Source organism: Cryphonectria parasitica (assembly GCF_011745365.1).
Source record: "Cryphonectria parasitica EP155 unplaced genomic scaffold M406scaffold_2, whole genome shotgun sequence".
Taxonomy (NCBI): Eukaryota; Fungi; Ascomycota; class Sordariomycetes; order Diaporthales; family Cryphonectriaceae; genus Cryphonectria; species Cryphonectria parasitica.
Genome location: NW_024468910.1, coordinates 2,833,956 through 2,852,961, shown reverse-complemented (window position 1 = coordinate 2,852,961; position 19,006 = coordinate 2,833,956). Strand labels below are relative to the sequence as shown.

The window sequence follows — 19,006 nt, the reverse complement described above, 5'->3', positions numbered from 1 at the left end:
AGACGGGCTCTTGGTCGCTTTGATTCGCGGGAACATTCATCTGCCAGGGCGTAATATCATCTCTGGGTGGTTCTTTCTTCACATCATTCACATCATCATCGACATCATCTTGACGACGTGTGCTGCCTCAGAGTCGCACTTTCCTCTCGTCAGCCGCCGTCGCGGGGAAGAGAAAACAAAAGTCCAGATAGGAGGGAAGGAGGGGTCGGCCGATGCTAAGCCAATGATAACTCGGCACTCAACGTTCCCCTCGTAAGACAAATGACCGCGCTAAAATCAAGAAACGAGAGCACTTGCCACGCTTGCCCAACCGTCACTTTACTATGATACTTACTTTCCCAGTACGCACCGCGGGCCGAGGCCACCGAGTCACATTTCCCTCCTCTCTCTCTATTCTTCATGCCCAAAACGTCCCCCCGAAGTCTGGCCAGTGGCGACGAACGACGAGGGGGGTTGGCTGTAGCACAAAAGAGGCCTCGCACGTATTCACGCCGGGCAAAACGACAACAGAGAGATCGGGGCGCAGCCTTCCCTTTTGGCATCATCGTTATGTCGATCGGCAGGCAAGCACACGTGCTCTCGCCCCTTGAACAAGGAAGAGGAGAGGGAATAAATAGCCTTTTTCCAAGGGCACACGTAACTTTCGCCCTGCTGCGGCGAACCGTGAGAGCTGAACCGTAAGGGTCCGTGACTAATAACAGCCTAAGCACGACGTCCCCCTCAGCCCGAATTAGTGTTTCAGCTGATAATGTATATGGTCAACAAACTACAACACTATTGCGCTCACTTCATCTAGCACTGTAACTTGTCTAGAGAATGATGACGAGAGGATAAAGAAACTCCAATTTTCTTTTCTCTGCCAGCCGGTCATGCCAGGTGGCCGTGGCAGAGAATGAATGCAGTGGACAGGACAGAGACCGAGGCACAGTGTTTTGAGTCACTCACCCGCCTGACGAAGAGGGGGGGGCGGGGGGTTCGTTTACGTTGTTCACGCGCGGGTCCTGCGATGTCGCTCATGACCACTCGGGAGGCCTTGGCTTCCGCCCTTCACGATACAGTAATGGAGAAAGACACGCACGGAGTCAAGTGATGAGGACCACGCGGAAGCAGGGACTGCCTGGCTGGACAGGGTGGGTGTATCTATCTCTTGTCGAGAAAAACGCCGCCGCTTTTGCCTCGCCACCAACTATCGTGAACCTCTCTTTCTCTTGGTAGTGTAAGCACGCTTTCCGTCGGCCTCTTTGTTCCCTCTCTTTCTCCTTATCATTCCCTAGAATGGTGGTAGTCCTTTCTTCCTTCTTTCCCTTTTGAACGAAGCGGTCACGCGGGCCAAGTCCACAGGTCGCTTGAGATGGCTGGTTGTTCCTCGACCCCTTTTGGGAGGATGGAGCCCCCCGTCCTTCGCACCTCCCTCCGGCTCCTCCGCTCAGCTTCTGCCTCCTCTTCCTTTGTCATCGTCAGAAAAGCAGGGCAAGTCAGACAGGAGGATCCCGTGCGTCGGAAGAGAGAAAGAAAAAAAAAAGAAACAGAAAAAAGGACATCCCACCGCCTTCTAGTGTAGGCAGCACAGGGAGGTTGGTTGTCGAAAAGAGAAACAGTGAGAAGAGCTGCTACGGTGTCCCAGGTGATGATATGTCCGGAAATAAACCCATTCGTTCACAGTGGGGAACACAACTCTCAGTGTTACGGTCAGAAAAGTGCATCACAAGGGTCTCCCGTTTTTGACCGCGGCCGAGACCTGCTGAGAGGAACTAGGTAGGCAGGCAGGCAGGCAGGCATGTTTGAGATGCTTCACGATCTGCAACGTGAGCCCTTGGGAACTCGGTGGGAGGCCGAGTTTGGTATCGCAGCTGAAAAAACCAACAGGAAGAGGACGAGGAGGGATCTTAGCTGAGCAGTTGCTGTGACGATGGTCAAGCACACATACACGCACACACCATATTAATAGATGATGATACATGATCAAGGCTGCCATGGAGATGTCGAGTTTCTTTGTTTGTGCATGCATCCACCTCTCCTCGTATGACCGTCTCTCCCTTTCACTGATACATGAACTCTTGAGGGATCTGCGTTGTTCACTTCTTCAATCAGACAATGAACTTGGTCAACGATATGTAGGTAGGTAGACATAAGAGGCTGATCACATATATGTATTTGCTTCAGTATGTTCAGTGGAATGACCAGCCAGCCGTATACAGCCTGGGCAAAGGCTCAGCTTTTTCAGGCCGGTCACTGCTATCTCAACCCAATTGTTCTCGACGCCGACCTCCATTTGGTCCGCCGTGCCCTCGACCGGGCCTCCTTCCTCCTCATGATATTAGATTATTGATACAGTACTAAATAGAGAAAGAAAATGGTATCTCATCTCGTAAACATTCATAACAAACTCCAGTCAAACTCCTTTTCCCCTTCTCTTCTTCCCTCTCCTCCTTTCCCTACAGAGCATAGTTCTCTGCGTGCAGATAAATCTCCTCCAGCATAGGGTCTCCCCAGATCTCCGCCTGCAGCCTGGCCACGGTAGTTGCAACGCCGACTCGCATCGCAGGGGGCCCACACACAAACACCGCAGTCCGCCGGCCCAGGATTCCCCTCCCGTCCGAGCCCCCCGTCGCCCACTCCTTGAGCATAAACCCCAGGTCCGGCCGCCCGTACTCGACGCTCCACCCGCCGTCAATCTGGTGCGGTACCGGGAACGCGAACCGCATCAGGTTCTTCTGGAACTCGGTCGGCGTCTCGGGAAATCCAAACTCGAACCCGGACGGTGGGCCAAATGTGCTGGTAGGTCGTGCTGCTGCCCGCTGGCCCTGCACGCCACCGAGGTTGGTACGGAGGTGTGCCAGCTCTGGCACGTCTGGCGCACCTGGCCGCCGTCCTCCCGCATCCATGCTGCCCGGCTGAGGCGAGGTCCCAGGCTCCTGTTCACCGTCGGACTGGGACTGGGACTGGGACTGCTGTTGTGCAGCGAGATACTGTGACGTGCGCTTGTAGCTGGGCGAATTAGGGGGAGGGTAGTTAAAGTGCGGCGCGTCCGCCTTGGTCTGCAGGGGCGGGAAGTGGAATTCGCGCTTCTTGCCCTTCTCGGGGGATGGTGGTGGTGGTGGTGGTTCTTGTTCTGAAACGGCTTCTTCTTTGGTGTCTCTGAGGGAGGTGGTTGTGGGGATCTCGTGTTGTTGTTCGTCACCACGCTCGGGGCGGCCTTCGAGTCGGGACAGGGCGTCGTCTGTATAAGACTGTCTGTCCTTCTTGGATGACGACGGTGGCGGGCCGGGTGGTGGCGGTGGGATATTATATGGTTGTAAGTATTTCTGCTGGGGCAGCGCCGTGAACCGGTCCTGCTCTTCTGCCCTGAGCTCACGCTCCCTCTCCGGGTCCCCCTGCGCGACGTCTGCGATGAGCGTCGAGTTGCGCTTGGACGCGATGCCCGCCACAAACCCGTCGAGCTTGTCATGGAACACGTTGGACAGCGGCCTCGGGGCGCGTGAGCTGGGCAGGGCGCCCATGGAGTTCCGCACCGCAGCCGTCACGAAGAACTTGCAGGTCACACTCTCGGGCGGTGCCGACTCCCGACAGATGCGCAGCTCCTCGCGGAACCAGTCCATGGCCTCGAGCCGCTTGAGAGACCACACCACCACGATCTTCTTGGTGATGGCCTTGCCGTCGCGCATCCGCTTGATTAGGTTTAGCAGCTGCGACATGAGCGATGTGATGCCGCTGCCTCCCGCGATCAAAATGCACGTGTCGAAGGCGGCCAGGTCTCGGCGCATGCCTCCGTACGGTCCGTCCAGGAAGGCCCGGTAGGTGTGAAAGGGGCCTTTCTCGATGGCCGTCTCCAGCACCTTCTTAGTGAACCCGCCGTAGGGTCGGAACACCAGCACACAGTCTCGGTACTGCTCGCCGTACTCGGAGGGGAAATCCTCACTGCAGAGGGACGAGATGGTGAAGGGGTGGTTCTCGAGCAGCGAGATGCCCGGCATCCGCAGGTAGACATACTGGCCTGGTTGCCATTTCATCTGCGTGGGGATGGTGATCTTGATGGTGTTCTCCGTCATGATCTGGATGGCCGCCTCATCGCCCACCAGGAAAGCGTACTTCCACGGCTTGGTCCAGTTCAGCTTGCTGAGCCGCCACAGGTTGCAGATGACCAGGATGGCGATGGACGAGTAGAGGTAGCTCCACGACATGAGGAAGTTCTTGGTGTGCCAGAACAGGATCCCGATGTAGATGTAGCCCACGGGTGCGTGGAGGAGCGCGAACAACTCGTACAGGTGGCGCCGGACAACGGGCAGGGACGCCACGCACAGCCAGCACAGCGGGACAAAGGATGCGATCCCGCTGCCGTAGATGATGCCGCTCCCGGGAGGAAAAAGCTGGTAGAAGACCGACATGCCGCCGTCCTCCCACACAGGCTGGATGAAGAATGGGACCATGTGGACCAGGGCCATGAACAGGCATAGGTACCCGGCCCATCGGTGAAAGACATTGAGCCGATCGGGGGCGATCCCCGTGACGAGGCTCAGGAGGTTAGCCTTGACACTCGTGGCGATGATCCAGGGCGTCATGGCCACGGCAAACATGCCAGACCGGATGGCCAGAGGTGGCGAGCCGTAGCGGATGCTGACCCAGTATAGAGGCTGCGGCAGGAAGCAGTAAAGGGCCACAAAAGCCAGGCCGATGAAGCCGACAGTCAGGACGGCCAAGGAAGAGAAGGTGAACCTGTGTTTGCGCCACCTTATATCGGGGATGGGTCGGTAGAAGACCCATCGGAAAAGCGCCAAGGTATCGTTGATGAAGCCGACAGAGGAAAAGTGCTCTTTCGGCCGGAAGGCTGTCGCGGCTTTCTCCTCCTCTGGGAAAAAATGGCGTTCGGCGGTGGAAGAAGGTTGCCCGGTCTGCAGCGACTCCTGTTGCTGCTGTGCATGTTGCGGCTCCAGGCTCCACAGGTTCTGGTAGTATTGCTCCACCTCCTGCTTGTAGATGGCCTGCCTGATCTTGTCCTGCCAGTAGTGCCATAACCTAACCACCAAGACCAAGCCCATCAGCACCAACGAGAAGTACGTCCATGCCAGACCATACTTTCCAGACTGGCTCCAAGGGTCGACGGTGTCTGCTTGTACCAGGCCAGGCGGACTGCTCGACGTCAGCGGGATATAGATCCGCTTGACTAGGCCCTCCATTCTCGTCATGACCGCCGAGGTCATCTCTCGTAATATGACGGGCGATCTCTGGTCTGCTGCCATGTTGTGTGTGTGTGTGTGTGTGGTGTGTGTGCGCTCTCTTTTGTGAGACAGTCCGGCTGTCATCAGAGACGAGGCTTGTGCGAGCGACTAAGCGCAGTCAAAGTGTCAAAGTGATAACATGGATGTCGTCAGCCTTCTTCGGTCGGGAAATCCTTCGTGTAGCCTTGCGTATCGAGCTCGAGTATATGTAAGAGAATGAGACGAGGTGCTTGCAGAGGCGATCGATGCCTACTGCTTCTCCAAGAGGTCTCTGAGAAGATGGCGGAGCGTCTGGCGTAAGGACCGGTCTGGATGTATCTCGTCTTCTCGAATGAAGGACAAGATAAGAAGAGAGGAGGAGATAATAGCTCGGATCCGATGGACGAGAGTAATCAAGTCGCGGATCAATTGGTACACTCAACCTAGATCATTAAAAACCAATTGGTTGTGCGTGGGTGTGTGTATGAGCTTCACGGCAAGGCGTGGTGGCGTCTGGTGTAGTAGCGTACAGGAAGCAAAGGTGGAACTCGAAGGTGGAGGGAGAGAGAGAGAGATCGATCTTCGTCGTGGCCCCCAACGTGCAGATATGGAAGAGCCGACGTGAGGAGCGGGTATGTGAGAGCCTAAGTACTGTGTAGGGAATGGGGGCGTTGGGCCACTTCTTGACTTGGACGTTGGCGTCGCACGGTGGCGTCCTCACACAGGGACCAGATTTTCCTAAAGAGGGTGTGTGCTTGTGCTTCTGAGATCGAAAGTCGATCCGGAACCAGATGATACCAAGTGATTGTGATGGTATAGATTGATTGCGGCCCAGCGGTAGACCCGGTGCTTATATTGGCTGGCCGCCTTTTCTGGCCTGTTCCCCGCTGCTCATGCAATGCAGGCCGCACACGCGGAGAACCTGTGTGGAACGGGTTGGGTGAGCCGGAAAGAGGAACGAGCCCGCACACGCACATGCACACTCAAACAGGCGCCCCGGAGAGAAAACAAAGGTGTGTCGGCCACGGTGAGTGGTGAAAGGAAGAAAAACGAGGGAGGGTGGGGCTTCACCCTGTCAATGTGAACAAATGCTCGGCACGCAGGCACGTAATGTCATGCAGGTGACGAGGGTCTGTTCTCCTTCGTTCCCTCGACATAAAGGAGCCGTATGGGCCGGGCGCTATCACACATACACACCCCTCTCTGCCAGTCGCCAGAAGAATGCCTGTGCCTGTGCCTGTGACCGGATTCGGCAGTGTGGGTGCTCTGCCGACAGCAACTTTATCGCCGAGCAAAGGAGCCAACAGGATCTGGCCTCAGCTCATACCTTGACCAGAGTGGCGCGACTTGACATGTACCAGGATATGTAGAGTCGCACCGAGATGATGGCGGTGGGGAGGGGGGATTTCAAGGAAGATGAGCCAGTTTGATAAGCGCCACTTGACCTAGAAAAGAAGACGAAGGCCTCGTAAACGCCCATGGAGCGTACAAAAAGAAAAGGTGGTACGGTTCGTGACGAAGAACTGGGCTGACAGGAACAGGAAGAGTGTGGGAAGAGAAAGATTGGAGATGTCAAGTACGCCGTCGTCGTCTTCGAGTGGGGTGGAGATATTGTCATCAAACGAAGGAGCCAATGAGGCCAAGCATAGCAGACCTCGTCCAAGATCTGCTATTTTGGTGACGATTCCTCTTTACGAGCTGTGATTCGTCCTATGTCAACAACCCTGGCAGAAAATACAAAATCGTAGTACGTATGATGAGTTGAAGCGGAGAGCGGAGAGGCGAGAAGGGCCTACCACAGTACAGAGGGGGAGAGAGAAAGTGGGTTTGAGAGGGGAGGGATGGGATGGAACAGAGAGGAAGGATTGGAGGGAGTGATTGAATGTGGATGGAGAGTATTCATCATCATTGTGGCTTGCTCTTTCCTCTCTGTGCTTCTGAGCTTGCTTATTCGGCTGGACGGGACGGACCCGGGAAGGATCCAAGCCCACATTACGCAGTATGCCAGGGCAGGTGCAACCAACAGGGGCAAGGGATGGGATGGGATGGGACAAAACAAAAAGAAAGAAAACCCCACATTGTGTTTGTCCTGCCATGGCTTGAACGTCGTGGTCGGCTTGGGGGCCAAGAGCACGCCAGATGGGGGATGGTCAAATGCATGGGCTTGGGAAGGGTGGACGTTGGACGGTTGGTGATTTGATGCCACAGCAGGTGGTGCCCCAAAAACACGGGAAAGAATATCGGGGCGGGCGCTAAGTCGAGCTCGCTGATTGGTTGATACGAACAATGCCATAGTGAGATCCCCCCCTGCTGGTCACAGTGGGTCTACTACGTACATAGTACAATAGTCCGTCTGTCTCAATTGGCAGTGGCAGTGGACAAAGTACTGACACGCCTGGCTACTATGGTGAAGTACATACTTGGACCGTACTACTATAGTACATACCATTTCTTAGGTCAGCTGTGAGAGACCCCCTCTTTTCAAATGATGAGGATAAAATGATGAGGATTAACTCTCGTACATTCGTTCTATTGAACTTTGAATCCACAGACAGTCTTTCTCTTGTATGACTAAGTACTTGAGTACTACGATTATGTGTTTCCTGCTAATGCTGATACCAAGTAAACCTCATCTGCAGATATCATTGGAGAGCGCTACCGATCACTGAAAAAAGACTACGACCCCTCCGAAAACTGATCATGAGACCACACATGTCAGTCCATAATATCATCCATTATCATCAAGTCTTCCCCCCCCCCCCCCCCCAAAAAAAAAAATCTTTAGACCGTCTTCGCCGATAGGGCCAACCAACAATTCAGATTGCGCTCCAGGAGCCCCTCTTCCAGTGATCTCCAGCCTGATTGGACACAACCAGCACCGAGAGTCTGGGTCGACCTGCACACCTGTCAATCCAGTCACACACAAGTCGTTTGCCTCGTATGGCCGCGCTGGTACGGCGGCTCGAATCACTCGGCACTAGACAATCGCAGGGGAATGTGTCCGGGATAGGCACCTCGGCAGCATCCGCATGGCCGGTTCTCGACCCTCTTGCTCCCTAGTCCAGGGGGTCTAAAGGGTCCTTTGGGGGACGGATGTTTGGTTGCCGTTCTTCTTTATTCAAAAAAGGAGGAGAGAGAAAAAAGACACCATCCTCTTTCACGAGTCACGTCACACATACATGGACTTCGACCAGCAAATAGCTAGACGAACAAGCCATCCTTCCCACTGCTGTCGACGCAATCAACATTGTCATTGGCGCACTGCGCAACGGTTGGTGTGATGAGACATCGCAAACAAAACAATGCAGTGTGACTAGGCATCGCCAGACTATGAGACGCACATTGAAATAATCACTGCCAGAGATATGACAAGGGTACATACTCTCTGCTGTTACACATCATGTCCTCGTCCTCCTCGTCGTACTGCAGAATTTCTTCTTCAACAGCCGGGCGTTAGTAGTCTCACCATGAAACATGTTGAAGAATCAGAAGCCACCCGGCACGTAAGCTAGACCCACGTAGAAGCATAGTTCGAGAGTTCGAGAATACCTAGGTGGTTGCGAGATCTGTCTCTTCTGCGATGTTGCCCTCCAGCGGCGTCACAGCAGCAACAGCGAACATGTTGAGTTTCAAGATAGTTCACGTACAAGACCTGATTGCTAATTGCTGCTGCTGCTGCTGCTGCTTGTCCCTCGTGCATGGTGTAGATGTCGTGTATTTTCCCCATGTGTGTATGTGTGTGTGTGTGTGTGTGTGTGTATCGATCTTGATCACCTGTCCCTGACAAATCGACAAAAAGGTCTCGGAAATAGTAGAGATATGCCGGCTCACAGCGCTATTACATGCGCCCTCGGGACAACTCTCATTCCCCATGCTGTTCCTCCTTGTAGAAAGAATACGTAGGGCCAGCCGTCTCACCACATCAGCAAGGAGCTCACATCCGCGCTCAGCTTCCTTCCCTGCGCCATCTCCGCCAGCACGATGCCCGTGCCCAGGCTGAGCGAGATGCCCCAGGGCCCATGGCCGGCCGCGAGGAACACGCCGCCCTCTGCGTCAGGCTTTGTCGTGATCCCACCGCCGAGGTGACCATCGTCCAGCCGGGAGATAATCGGGGTGCCGTACGGAGTGACGGGTCGGAAGCACAGAGCCTCCCTGACAACCTCCAAGTCGTCGATCACCACCTCCTCGGCAGCCTCCTCCCCTTTTTCTTCTTCCCCCTCGGGACTGGCCCCGAGGAGCCGAACCGCCGTCTTTTTGATCTGTGCGATCGCCTCTGCCTCGATTCGACTTCCTGTGGGGTCCTCGGGCAGCGGAGTGGTGGCCGAGTTCAGCCCCCCGATCCAGATATCGGCCCCGGCACGCGAGAACATCTCGGGTGAGTAACCCTGCCTGCTCGTGGTGAAGACGGCATGACAGCCCGCCCCCGATGCCTCCATCTCCTCCGTCCACCGCGGCGACCGGACCACGAGCGAGTGGCCTGCGAGGCTCGAAACGGGCAGCTTGCAGACCGAGTTCGGGAACAAGTCCGAGAAGACACGCGCGGACCACGCGCCCGCCGCGATGACCAGCCTCGCGCAAGGGATGTCGCTCTCGGCACCCGACGACGACGTGGTATTCGCAATTCGCACGGCCGACAGCTCGCCGCGCATGTCTGCCATGACCGCCAACGCGCGGGCCGGGTGGTGCAGGTGCACGCCCAGACGGACGCACTCGTCCAGGAGGAACTGGCACAGGCGCAGCGGGTCGAGCTGGGCCGTGTTGGCCCCGCCGCCGATGACGTTCACCTCGTCCCCTTCCTCCCTCCTCAGCCATGGCGGAGCAACGACGACATTCTCCTGCACCTTCTTTTTCTGCCCTCCCTCCTGGGTTTCGTCCTCCCTGCTCCTGTTGCTGCTGGTGCCTGCCCTCCCGTTTGCGACCACGGCCCGACTCGCCCCGGTCCTCAACCAGTCCTCTCCCCTCGGTCCTTTTCTCGCCTTTCCTTCTGAGGCAGGCGTATAGCTCACCGCCGTGCTGGACCGATAACTCCAGCGCGCAGCGCCGTTGTGGGCCTTCGCGAGCCGCCTGTGCTCGTCAAAACTCAGGGCGGCGAGCGGGGCGGACCCAGGGCCAAACCAATCGCGTGCCAGGAACCCGCCCGCGTAGCCGGATGCGGAGGCGAACAGCTCTGGGCAGGACTCGACGAGGTGGATCGTCGAGGGTGGTTGATGTCGTGCGAGGTAGTACGCGGTGGAGAGGCCGATGATGCCGGCACCCAGGATGGTCGTCTCGGTGGCCATGATACGGTATGAGTGGTCTGATTTATGTTTCTTTTCTGTTCTCTTCTTTCCCCTTTCCTTTCCTTTCTGCTCTCTTCTGGTGATGGCACTCGTCGACGTCGAAGCCTAGTAGCTTTCTACCAACTGTGATACGATACAGAAAAGGGGGGCGAGCTTTGCTCTCTTGCTGGCTTCAATGTTGCTTGCCCTGGGGCGTTATCATGTACGGTGAGTTCGATATGGCTGCCGCCCGATTGGAGAGAGAATGAGGTGTGTACTATTATAGGATGCCGGGATCGGACCCTCAATCTTTCCAGCCTTGGCGAGGTCAGATTTGCGCGCTGTTTGTGTGTTGCGTGTTGCGTGTTGCATCGAAGAGCTAGGTGTGTGTGTAGCACTGAGCGCGGCCCAACAGAACTCCGGCTCTCCTTACTCAGATTGGCCACTTGGAGGCGGACAGCGCGGCCCTACAGCAGCTCATGCAGCACTCACCATGCTGAGCTGGCAAGGGAAGCATGGGCTGCATGAGGGGAAGCTGTGCTGCCCGCTTCATGTGTTGCGATGGCGGGTAAAAAATCCTCCATGCATCATCTCTATTGTTCCTGTTCAGACATGCAGTGGAATATGAAGCTGCCAATGTCTCGAAACGGATTGCTTATCTGAGCAGCAAGATACAGTCCAGTGTGAATTCCCAGTGGCCACTCGGTGATGGCACAAGACCTTTAATGTTGCTTCCAGCGTTACTCTATGCATTTCGACCACCCTGACAAGCGAAGGTGTGCTGATGTGATATTGCTAGACCTCTCTTGCGGTTCTAAAGATGTGTGAGCAGATCATCAGAGACACACCACCATGCCTAGGCTGCTGGAATTCCTCGATGTGGCGGAGATTCCACTCAACGATCTGGGGGGACATGGTTTCTTGCCATACTCGATTCTTTTTCCCGTTACCAAGAGTCTCGAAACCAATGTTTGGCTCTTGGATGCCGAGACAAACAGGATGAAATTCCCTCAGAGTACTATTGGTGGCGATGATGGCTTGTAACAGCTTCTTCCGAATGATGGGTGGGAGGGAGTTGGGTACGGGAAGCTGTGCTGAGCACGCACTGGTACAAACAATGCAGCCGCCCTATACCATAGTAGAGCCTATGCTGAGATGTGGCATACCATATCATGAAGCTGCCGAATGCTCAGGAGGAAAAGATCTTGCGATGGCTGATGCATCTAGGACAGTTGATAACATGTCAAGTAGAGCAAAGCATCAGGAATATACAGGCAACCCTATGGGAATGGCTGCTATTGAAGGAAGTATGCTCAAGAAGGCAGGAAAGAACGAAAGCCAGGCCTATGCTGGCTGATGCTTGCTACTTTAGGCAAAGGTGGCAGAGCAAGGCAAAGAGCCTGGCAGGTGCCAGCCACCCATGCATGCACAGGCCATTGAGTCCTTCGCCCTTGCACACGATCTACCCCTCGGCATGCCCTGTGCGATTGTTTCGGGCAGGAAGGGAGACTCGAGAACAATCTGAGAATTCCTTTGCAGCGACTGCACAAGAATGGGCACAGGACCCCCAGTCTAGCTACTTATGGAAACCATTAGAGATGCATCGCAACAACAGAGAAGGATTTGCAGGTCCAAGTAGATCCTGACCCCTGTATGAAATTCAGAATTGTGATATTCACAGCAAGAGAGAACCCTTGGTTGTCACAAAAAGCTGTAGGAAAGATGCTTTAGCCCAGTTCATTATTGACCTTGCCGCCTCCTGGAGAGGAACTCCCAGCCAGGATGCCTTGAAATGGTTGTTTGTCCATGATTTGGGGCTGAGGAAGAGGGGCCAGATGCAAGCAGAACAATCTGTACTATTTGGAGCCTTTGCAGTAAGCACACGCCATTACTCACTGTTTTCCTCTTGTTGGATGTTGTTGGCAACGATTTCAAGTATTTATAACCGTTGCTCACAGGAGGATGAATCGAGTCTCACCCCAAAGGATGTAGGAACCTTTTGCGAGGAGGAATCTTTGCACATTGTGCACATCGAGCCACCCTGACCAAACCAACTCAAAAGAACATCAAAAGGGAACAGCCAGATGAACTCCCAAAGTTCAGATCAGATCACCTCACATGTTCACATTTAACCATATTTCGTGCATGAAACCCCCGCATCCTCCTCTCCACTTGACCCGGGACACCCTGCAGCATACAAGTGAATTCGTTCCCCAACTGCGAGGCCTCACGATATACAAAAAGGGGCCTGTGCTCAGTAGCCGATATGTTGGCAAAATGCAGCAGTAATGCTATGGTGGTAGTGGCAGCACTAACAGCAGCAGTACCCAACAAGCCCCTCAGGGAGGGGTCGTTTCAGGGGCAAGCCAACGATCGCCACTGGGAGCCTGGAGCCTGCCTCTTTGGGACCCCCTGCACGTTTCGTAGACTGCTGTCAACCAGGGGTAACTCGGCAGTGATTGGCCAGCTGTTTGGGGTAACCCCCCTGAGAGGCGCCGCCCCCCTCTGTTAGGCTGTCCCTGAGAGGATAATCCACTGTATCCATTCGTCCTCGTCAGCTTGCCTCCATGTGTGAGCCCACAGGAACCCAAGTAGCATACCACCCTTCACCCTGAAGAGGGCCCGAGGAACGCCCTTAACACCAATGGATTATGCAGTTGGAGACTCGAAGTATGACAGTTTGAAGAAAAAAGGGAAAAGACTGTTAATATAACAGTACCATAATACAAGGAACCAAACAACATGGGTTTGGGTAAAATGTGACTGGACATCTGCAAGGGATGAGAACCAGCTGGAGGAGGGGCTTGAGGTTGTGCACAGGGCGACAACATAAGGCTCAAGTGAGCCACTCCCCTTCCCTTCTCGCTCTCTCTCTCTCACTGACCACATATTCACCCCTTCACTTTCGTCATTGCTTGTTGTCTGTAGAATTAAGAACCTGGCAGTTCTCAATCTCGTCTGTCATTGATCAGCTTTATCGTTTCTACTTTTATCTCAGTCCCTCCTTTTCATATCATAGTACAAGTACAATTCAACTGTTTGCTACAGGCCTAGCACAACAACACAACTGCCTTTCAACATTACTGATACCCACACAAAGGCATTCTCCTGTGTCTCGAGAAACGATTGCTTCCACGAGTCTTTCAACTACAAATAGGAGCCAGGACTAGCTTTTATTCTGTTCTTGTCTAACGGACCTTGAGACTCGAGACCGATCCCCTCAAGATTCGCCGGCCACACCAACCAGCCACACCAACCAGCCACACCAACCAGCCAGGACCGTTACTTGAGTGCGCCCAGGTCGCCCTCATCTACACCTACTGCCACCACCACTCTCAAAAGAGGAGCAAAATGCAGCTGCAAATCCTCGTCTCGGCCGCCGCCGTCGTGGGCTCTGCCCTCGCCCGCCCCACCCTCCGCTCTGTGGGCGAGATCGTGGAACCCTCGCGCACACTGAGCAAGCGCAGTGCCGCCTCCGTTATCGAGGCCATTATGCCGAGCTCTGTCTCTTGCTCTGGCCGTGGCGATGAGTGCACCACCGCAGCGGTGGCCGGACCCCTTCTGGCGGACGCCATGACCACCTACAGCATCACCAGCGGTGTCGAGCAGGCCGGTATCCTGGCCCTCATCGCGTACGAGTCCGACGAGCTGCAGTACAAGAAGAATACGAACCAGGACGCCAACCTGGGACGCGGCACGGCCAACGAGCAGGGAGCCGAGTACAACATCGACTACGCCAACACGTTCTCTGAGCTGGCGTCCCAGAACCCCACGGCCTCGACGGTACTGGATCTGGTCACTGCTGATGAATACAACTTCGGCACTGGCGCCTGGTACTACAGCAGCCAGGATGCGTGTGCCACCGCCCGCTCCATGTCCAAGGATGATGCAGATGCCTGGTTCGACGAGTACATGGCTAACTGCGACGGCATGGGCTCCTCTTGGGCCTCTTCTGAGCCTGAGCGGGAGACGTACTGGACAGCTGCTAAGGCTGCTTTCAACCTGAGCTAAGGTCTTCTTTGGGAGCAGTCAAGCGGATGTGATCTCAAAGGCGATTGGAGATATGGATGGTGTGTCTTGCGGTGGTTTGGCGAGGAGGTTGCCTTTTTTCTTCTTCTCGCTGATCGTGGCGGTTCTAGCCCTGCGAGCTTGTACTTAGCCACAACTATTCTTCTTCTGGATGTGCATTTTGCATGATGTATATATACATGACGACTTGCAATGATATCAACGTGTGAACATACTAAATAAATCGGCGGAGGCAATCAAGTGACCTCATAGCCCTCGCACATAGTCAACAAGATTCTCGTGACAAGATTTCGCACGCTGTCATGCACTACCGTTGTTAGAAGCCCTCGTGTCACGCTTCCATTTGCTAGACAGAGGAGAGGAAACGGGTAGCCGCTCACAGGCGAATGCATGTCAGTCACCCCTCCCCAACCACACTCATTTAAATACAGCTAAACAAATCAACTTCTTCACTTATACTCTACACCTTTGTATACATGGTGGTAGTCTGGAAAGAGGCACGCCAGGTTCCTCTGTCTGCGAACAAGAACTCATGCCAGACATTACCTGCCTGTTGCCAATGGCAAAAAGCCGACACCAAATGGACAGGCGGTCCCTGATCTTCAGCAGTGCCAATTCTCTTACCTCTCCACCTCTCTGTCTTCTCGCTCCTGCACTCCTTGTTGTCGTCGCTTTCTCTGTGTGTGAGTCATCTTGTGCCTCTGCTTCGACCTCGGTCCTTCAGTCTTCTTTTACTGTTCCTTTCTGTCCTCCGCTCCTTCGCTCCTTCGCCGCTGCTCCCACACCTCCTCTACTACCCCTCTAATGTTTTAGTTTTCATATATGTCCTGTCATTTCTCTCTGTCTTCCTCTCTTTGCTTGTTTTCTCCCCGCCTCTATGCCTGGTGTTGACAGTCTCCCTCCCTGTCAAGATGTTGCCGTGTAGCATAGGCAAGTTGAGACCGACTGCCATTCTCTCCTGCAGATCCATGCTTCCCACAGGTCCAAATGTCCAGTATCTGAGGTTATAGGACGGACCTGCTGGCTTGCTACAGCCCACCGCGGGTCTTCTCATCGTCCGAGGACCCAGGTGTCAGGGTTGGGCTGCTCTGGGTGACCACCACAGCTTCGACGTCCACCTCTGGGGACGGGTGGCCGTGCTCGCGCGGATAGACCCGCCGACCGCAACAGGTCGTAGGCCCACTGCACGAGCAAAAGGCATCGAAGAGCACATGCAATATTTTCCAGACAAGAACAAGAGGCCAAAGCAGAGCTGGCAGAAAGACCGCGAGCACGTAGAGAGGCCTGAGCCAGAGCTCACGCTTGAGAACATCGGGTACCCATTCGAATTCATACACAACCCTGCCATCTTGTTGTATGCGGCGACTCCTAGCGAATAAGCCAATGACGACCCCGAGGGAGATGGAGCCGTACACAACGAAAAAAGAAACGATTAAAGTGATGGCATCATTGGAAAGGTCTCCGGCCATGTTTGATGTCTGAAGATGTAGGTCAGAGTTCGAGAGATGTTTTTCGCGCGGAATTTCTCGAATGTTGTGAGAACGTGAAGACGGAAGAGAAATGATGTGGTGGTCAAACTTTGGCTGGGTGGAAACTGCAAGGAGAAGACTCTCAAGGCCATCTAAATAGGCTTGAGGTGTGTGTCAGAGCCCTTCGGGAAGCCCCTTGGGGGGAGAGAGACTTTAAGTACCTAGGTAAGTATCTGGGGGAGAATGAGGCTCCCAAGGTAAAGAGAATATGCCAGGCAGGTGACGTCAGGTTGTAGTATCTTGCCCGCCATATTGCATGAGTATCAAAGTAGTGTGAAGTAAGCTGCAGGTAAAGCGGGTGCAAAGCCATCAACGTGCATACTTGCCCATGCACGTTCACGTACTATGTACATAGACCACAAATTCTCCCAATGCACACACGCAGTGGCCATCGTTTTTATACTTGAGGAGGGAGGTCTGGGAATACACTTGATCCATCATCCCCGGCTCATGGTGTCCTAGGCGTTCAGTCCAACTCCGCCACATTGGCTACAGAAACTAGACAGCCAGTCTCTTGGTTGTCGGTCTTGGCTATCACCAGCCTGCAAAAGTGATCTTCAAACTGGAAAGCTAGACTGCTAGCATGGCCAGCCTACCGGTCTTCAACCTCTTCAAATCAGGCTTGGCCACCTGGCCAGCCTGTCTAGGTTCTGGCAGTTTTAGGCTGTGGCCTGCCAACACACCAGAGGAACCACAGTGATTGGCAGAAACCTACTCCTTGCCCAGCCCTCCGCTATCTTATTCTGGCCCCCACCCTTCTCCCCAGTACTTTTTTGGTGTTGCTGAGGGGTCTTGAACCAACATCTGACCAGGTCGAATGAGAATTCTCCTGCAGCTTGGTACTTAAGTGCTCACCCAGTAGTCTGCATAAGCGCTGCGGCCTAACCACACACATCCCAAGCCTACCTGTGTGAGGCCAGCCGCTACGCATCCCCAAAAAAAGCCCCAACTCCTCAAGTAGATAAGCAGCAGTCAACACATCAGTGCTCGACACACATACACATATATATATATGTGTGTGTGTGCATCTTGCCTCTTTCAATCTTCATACCACGGACCACCACCTTCAGTTTGCTACATCAATTTGCCCTCACTTTCATTCATTTGTACCATGGCTCTAGACAACATTTCGGAGAGGTTTCGCTCCTTGAAGATTTATGATGCTAACTTTATGCTATTTAACCCTCCTCAGTCTAAAGACCATGTACGAGATAGGTTTAGAAATATCCCTCGTTACCTCTTGAGGGTTGTGAGCCCTCGATCCGTCGGCGCCAATGATACGACATGGATCAGATCAGACTCTGCAGAACAACAAGCGGCGCATTCTACGGTCGATTTATTCGCGATGCGTGATGACGAGGCTGCCGCAATGATCAACGCGCATTTGCGATGGGAGGGCGGATATGACAACCTCGTCTCTTGGACAAGCTCGCAGTTGTTCGCAATACAGTACATGCTTTGGTTACATACCGCGAGGGGCTGCAGTACCTCTGCTATCAAGCTTTTTGTGCTTGACACTTCGGCATTGCCTGCGGGGGTCTTCCTAAGAGATATTGATCTCCTAGAGGCCTACCACGAGCATTCTCCCAGGCTGGATGATCTGTACATATTGAGACGCCGGAGACACAAAAATTATCAGGGATACTTTTATTTCGGAGAGTATCTCTCCCAAGGCTGCTTGAACATCGAGGGCCGCGTTCAAGTCGTCAGTCTAGCCGCATTACTGGAGAATGGCCTTTCCACCTTGCGCCCCGAGTTCGCCGACATGTCAGAGAGCCGGCGGGGTCTGGCGAACCAAGTCATCGCAATGCGCGAAGCATTCTTGTACCCACCACGGCTGATCACTGAGAACGAGGCCCGCGCAGTTATACGTCTGTCGGAGCTCTTCGAGCCAAGCTGGAGACTGCCCATGGCAGCCTACTTCCTAGCACTCTGGCCTCGTACCCTGCAGGACGGGGACATGATCAATATGTTCAGCAACAGGCTCATGATGGACTCGTACTCGTTCCGCTTACCATACATTCGCGTGGCCGGCCTGACCGACACCGATAAACAGAGTTGCTCCGAGCTTGGAACGAAGGTATGGTCCTGTGCTGAGCTGCCAGAGGTGACACAGTTTGAGGTTATCATACGAGCAATTTACGAAGAGTTCGTAGCGACGAAAACCCTAGGTACGTTCTGACAAACGAAGAGTTCACGACGACTTGGTCAATTCGTAAGAATAGCATGTAATTACCAGCGGGCTTTTTCTAATCAAGATCTTTTAGAACTGGTCGAGAACGCAGAGGCCACCTTGCGGCTTGCGCTGCTCTCCTCCTTGATGTCCTCGCGGTCTGGCAGTCAAGATGCGCTCGCAGATGCACGGTACAGAAAGGTTCACAGCCGTCTGAAAGACTTGCGGCAAACAATACATGATATAGACGACGTGTGCCCAGACGCAAGCAGTGTCAACAAAGCCAACGTATGACGATGGGATGATGAAGGTCCCAAGTAGTAGTCGTTGCAGAACGAGGGTGGTAATTATGGAGGGCGCAGTGAATGGTGCAAGTCCTTGGCTCGTTTTGCTGGGTCTGTACATTAAGTGAACGTGGGCTGGAAATGTCAATCACAGGTCTCCCTCTCAAATCAGGCATTTGGGAGCAGGGGAAGCAGGTCTGGCTAGCAGAGGAATGTAGAACGTGTTTCCGTTCCTATGTTTGATGAAAGAAGAAGAAAGTAACATGTTGGCTCACGTGAACGACGGTTTCCCCAGTGGATAGACGAGCGGACAGCATCAAAAAGTTTCAGACTTCGAGCACTTGAAAGTAATTACGTAGAGTGAATTCTGACAAGTCCACATTATACAATAGTGCCTGGTTGCTTACGTAATCGTCAATCAAGAAACCCCGAACCCTTGTGGCGTCGCGCCGTTGCCTTGGTGAAGTTTCCTGCAGACCAGACGCGTCGTGCGCGCCCGAAGCGTCAGCCAGATTCGAGCGTCGACAGCACAGAGGCT

At 54.1% G+C, this 19,006-nt stretch overlaps 4 protein-coding genes across 4 annotated transcripts; 2 read left to right on the top strand and 2 right to left on the bottom strand.

Moving 5' to 3' along the window:
- Positions 1 to 2,136: 2,136 nt before the first annotated feature.
- On the bottom strand, positions 2,137 to 5,262 carry M406DRAFT_273186 (uncharacterized protein). Its single transcript, XM_040918173.1, has 2 exons — positions 3,120 to 5,262; positions 2,137 to 3,077 (listed from the first exon to the last, which is right to left on the bottom strand). Exons 1-2 carry the CDS (start codon positions 5,235 to 5,237, stop codon positions 2,436 to 2,438), a joined length of 2,760 nt encoding a protein of 919 aa, XP_040779674.1. The 5' UTR covers positions 5,238 to 5,262; the 3' UTR covers positions 2,137 to 2,435.
- Positions 5,263 to 9,109: 3,847 nt separating this feature from the next.
- Positions 9,110 to 10,474, bottom strand: M406DRAFT_45171 (uncharacterized protein; the record flags this gene model as incomplete). The annotated part of the gene is made up of 3 exons (XM_040924266.1): positions 9,110 to 9,387; positions 9,439 to 10,069; positions 10,118 to 10,474. The coding sequence occupies 3 exons, from the start codon at positions 10,472 to 10,474 to the stop codon at positions 9,110 to 9,112; spliced, it is 1,266 nt and encodes a 421-aa protein (XP_040779673.1).
- Positions 10,475 to 13,918: 3,444 nt separating this feature from the next.
- On the top strand, positions 13,919 to 14,383 carry M406DRAFT_223362 (uncharacterized protein; the record flags this gene model as incomplete). Its single annotated transcript, XM_040915648.1, has 1 exon — positions 13,919 to 14,383. A coding segment is annotated over one exon (465 nt), but the record flags the coding sequence as incomplete, so codon positions are not given.
- Positions 14,384 to 17,182: 2,799 nt separating this feature from the next.
- Positions 17,183 to 18,193, top strand: M406DRAFT_249345 (uncharacterized protein; the record flags this gene model as incomplete). The annotated part of the gene is made up of 1 exon (XM_040916605.1): positions 17,183 to 18,193. The coding sequence occupies one exon, from the start codon at positions 17,183 to 17,185 to the stop codon at positions 18,191 to 18,193; it is 1,011 nt and encodes a 336-aa protein (XP_040779671.1).
- Positions 18,194 to 19,006: the final 813 nt, after the last annotated feature.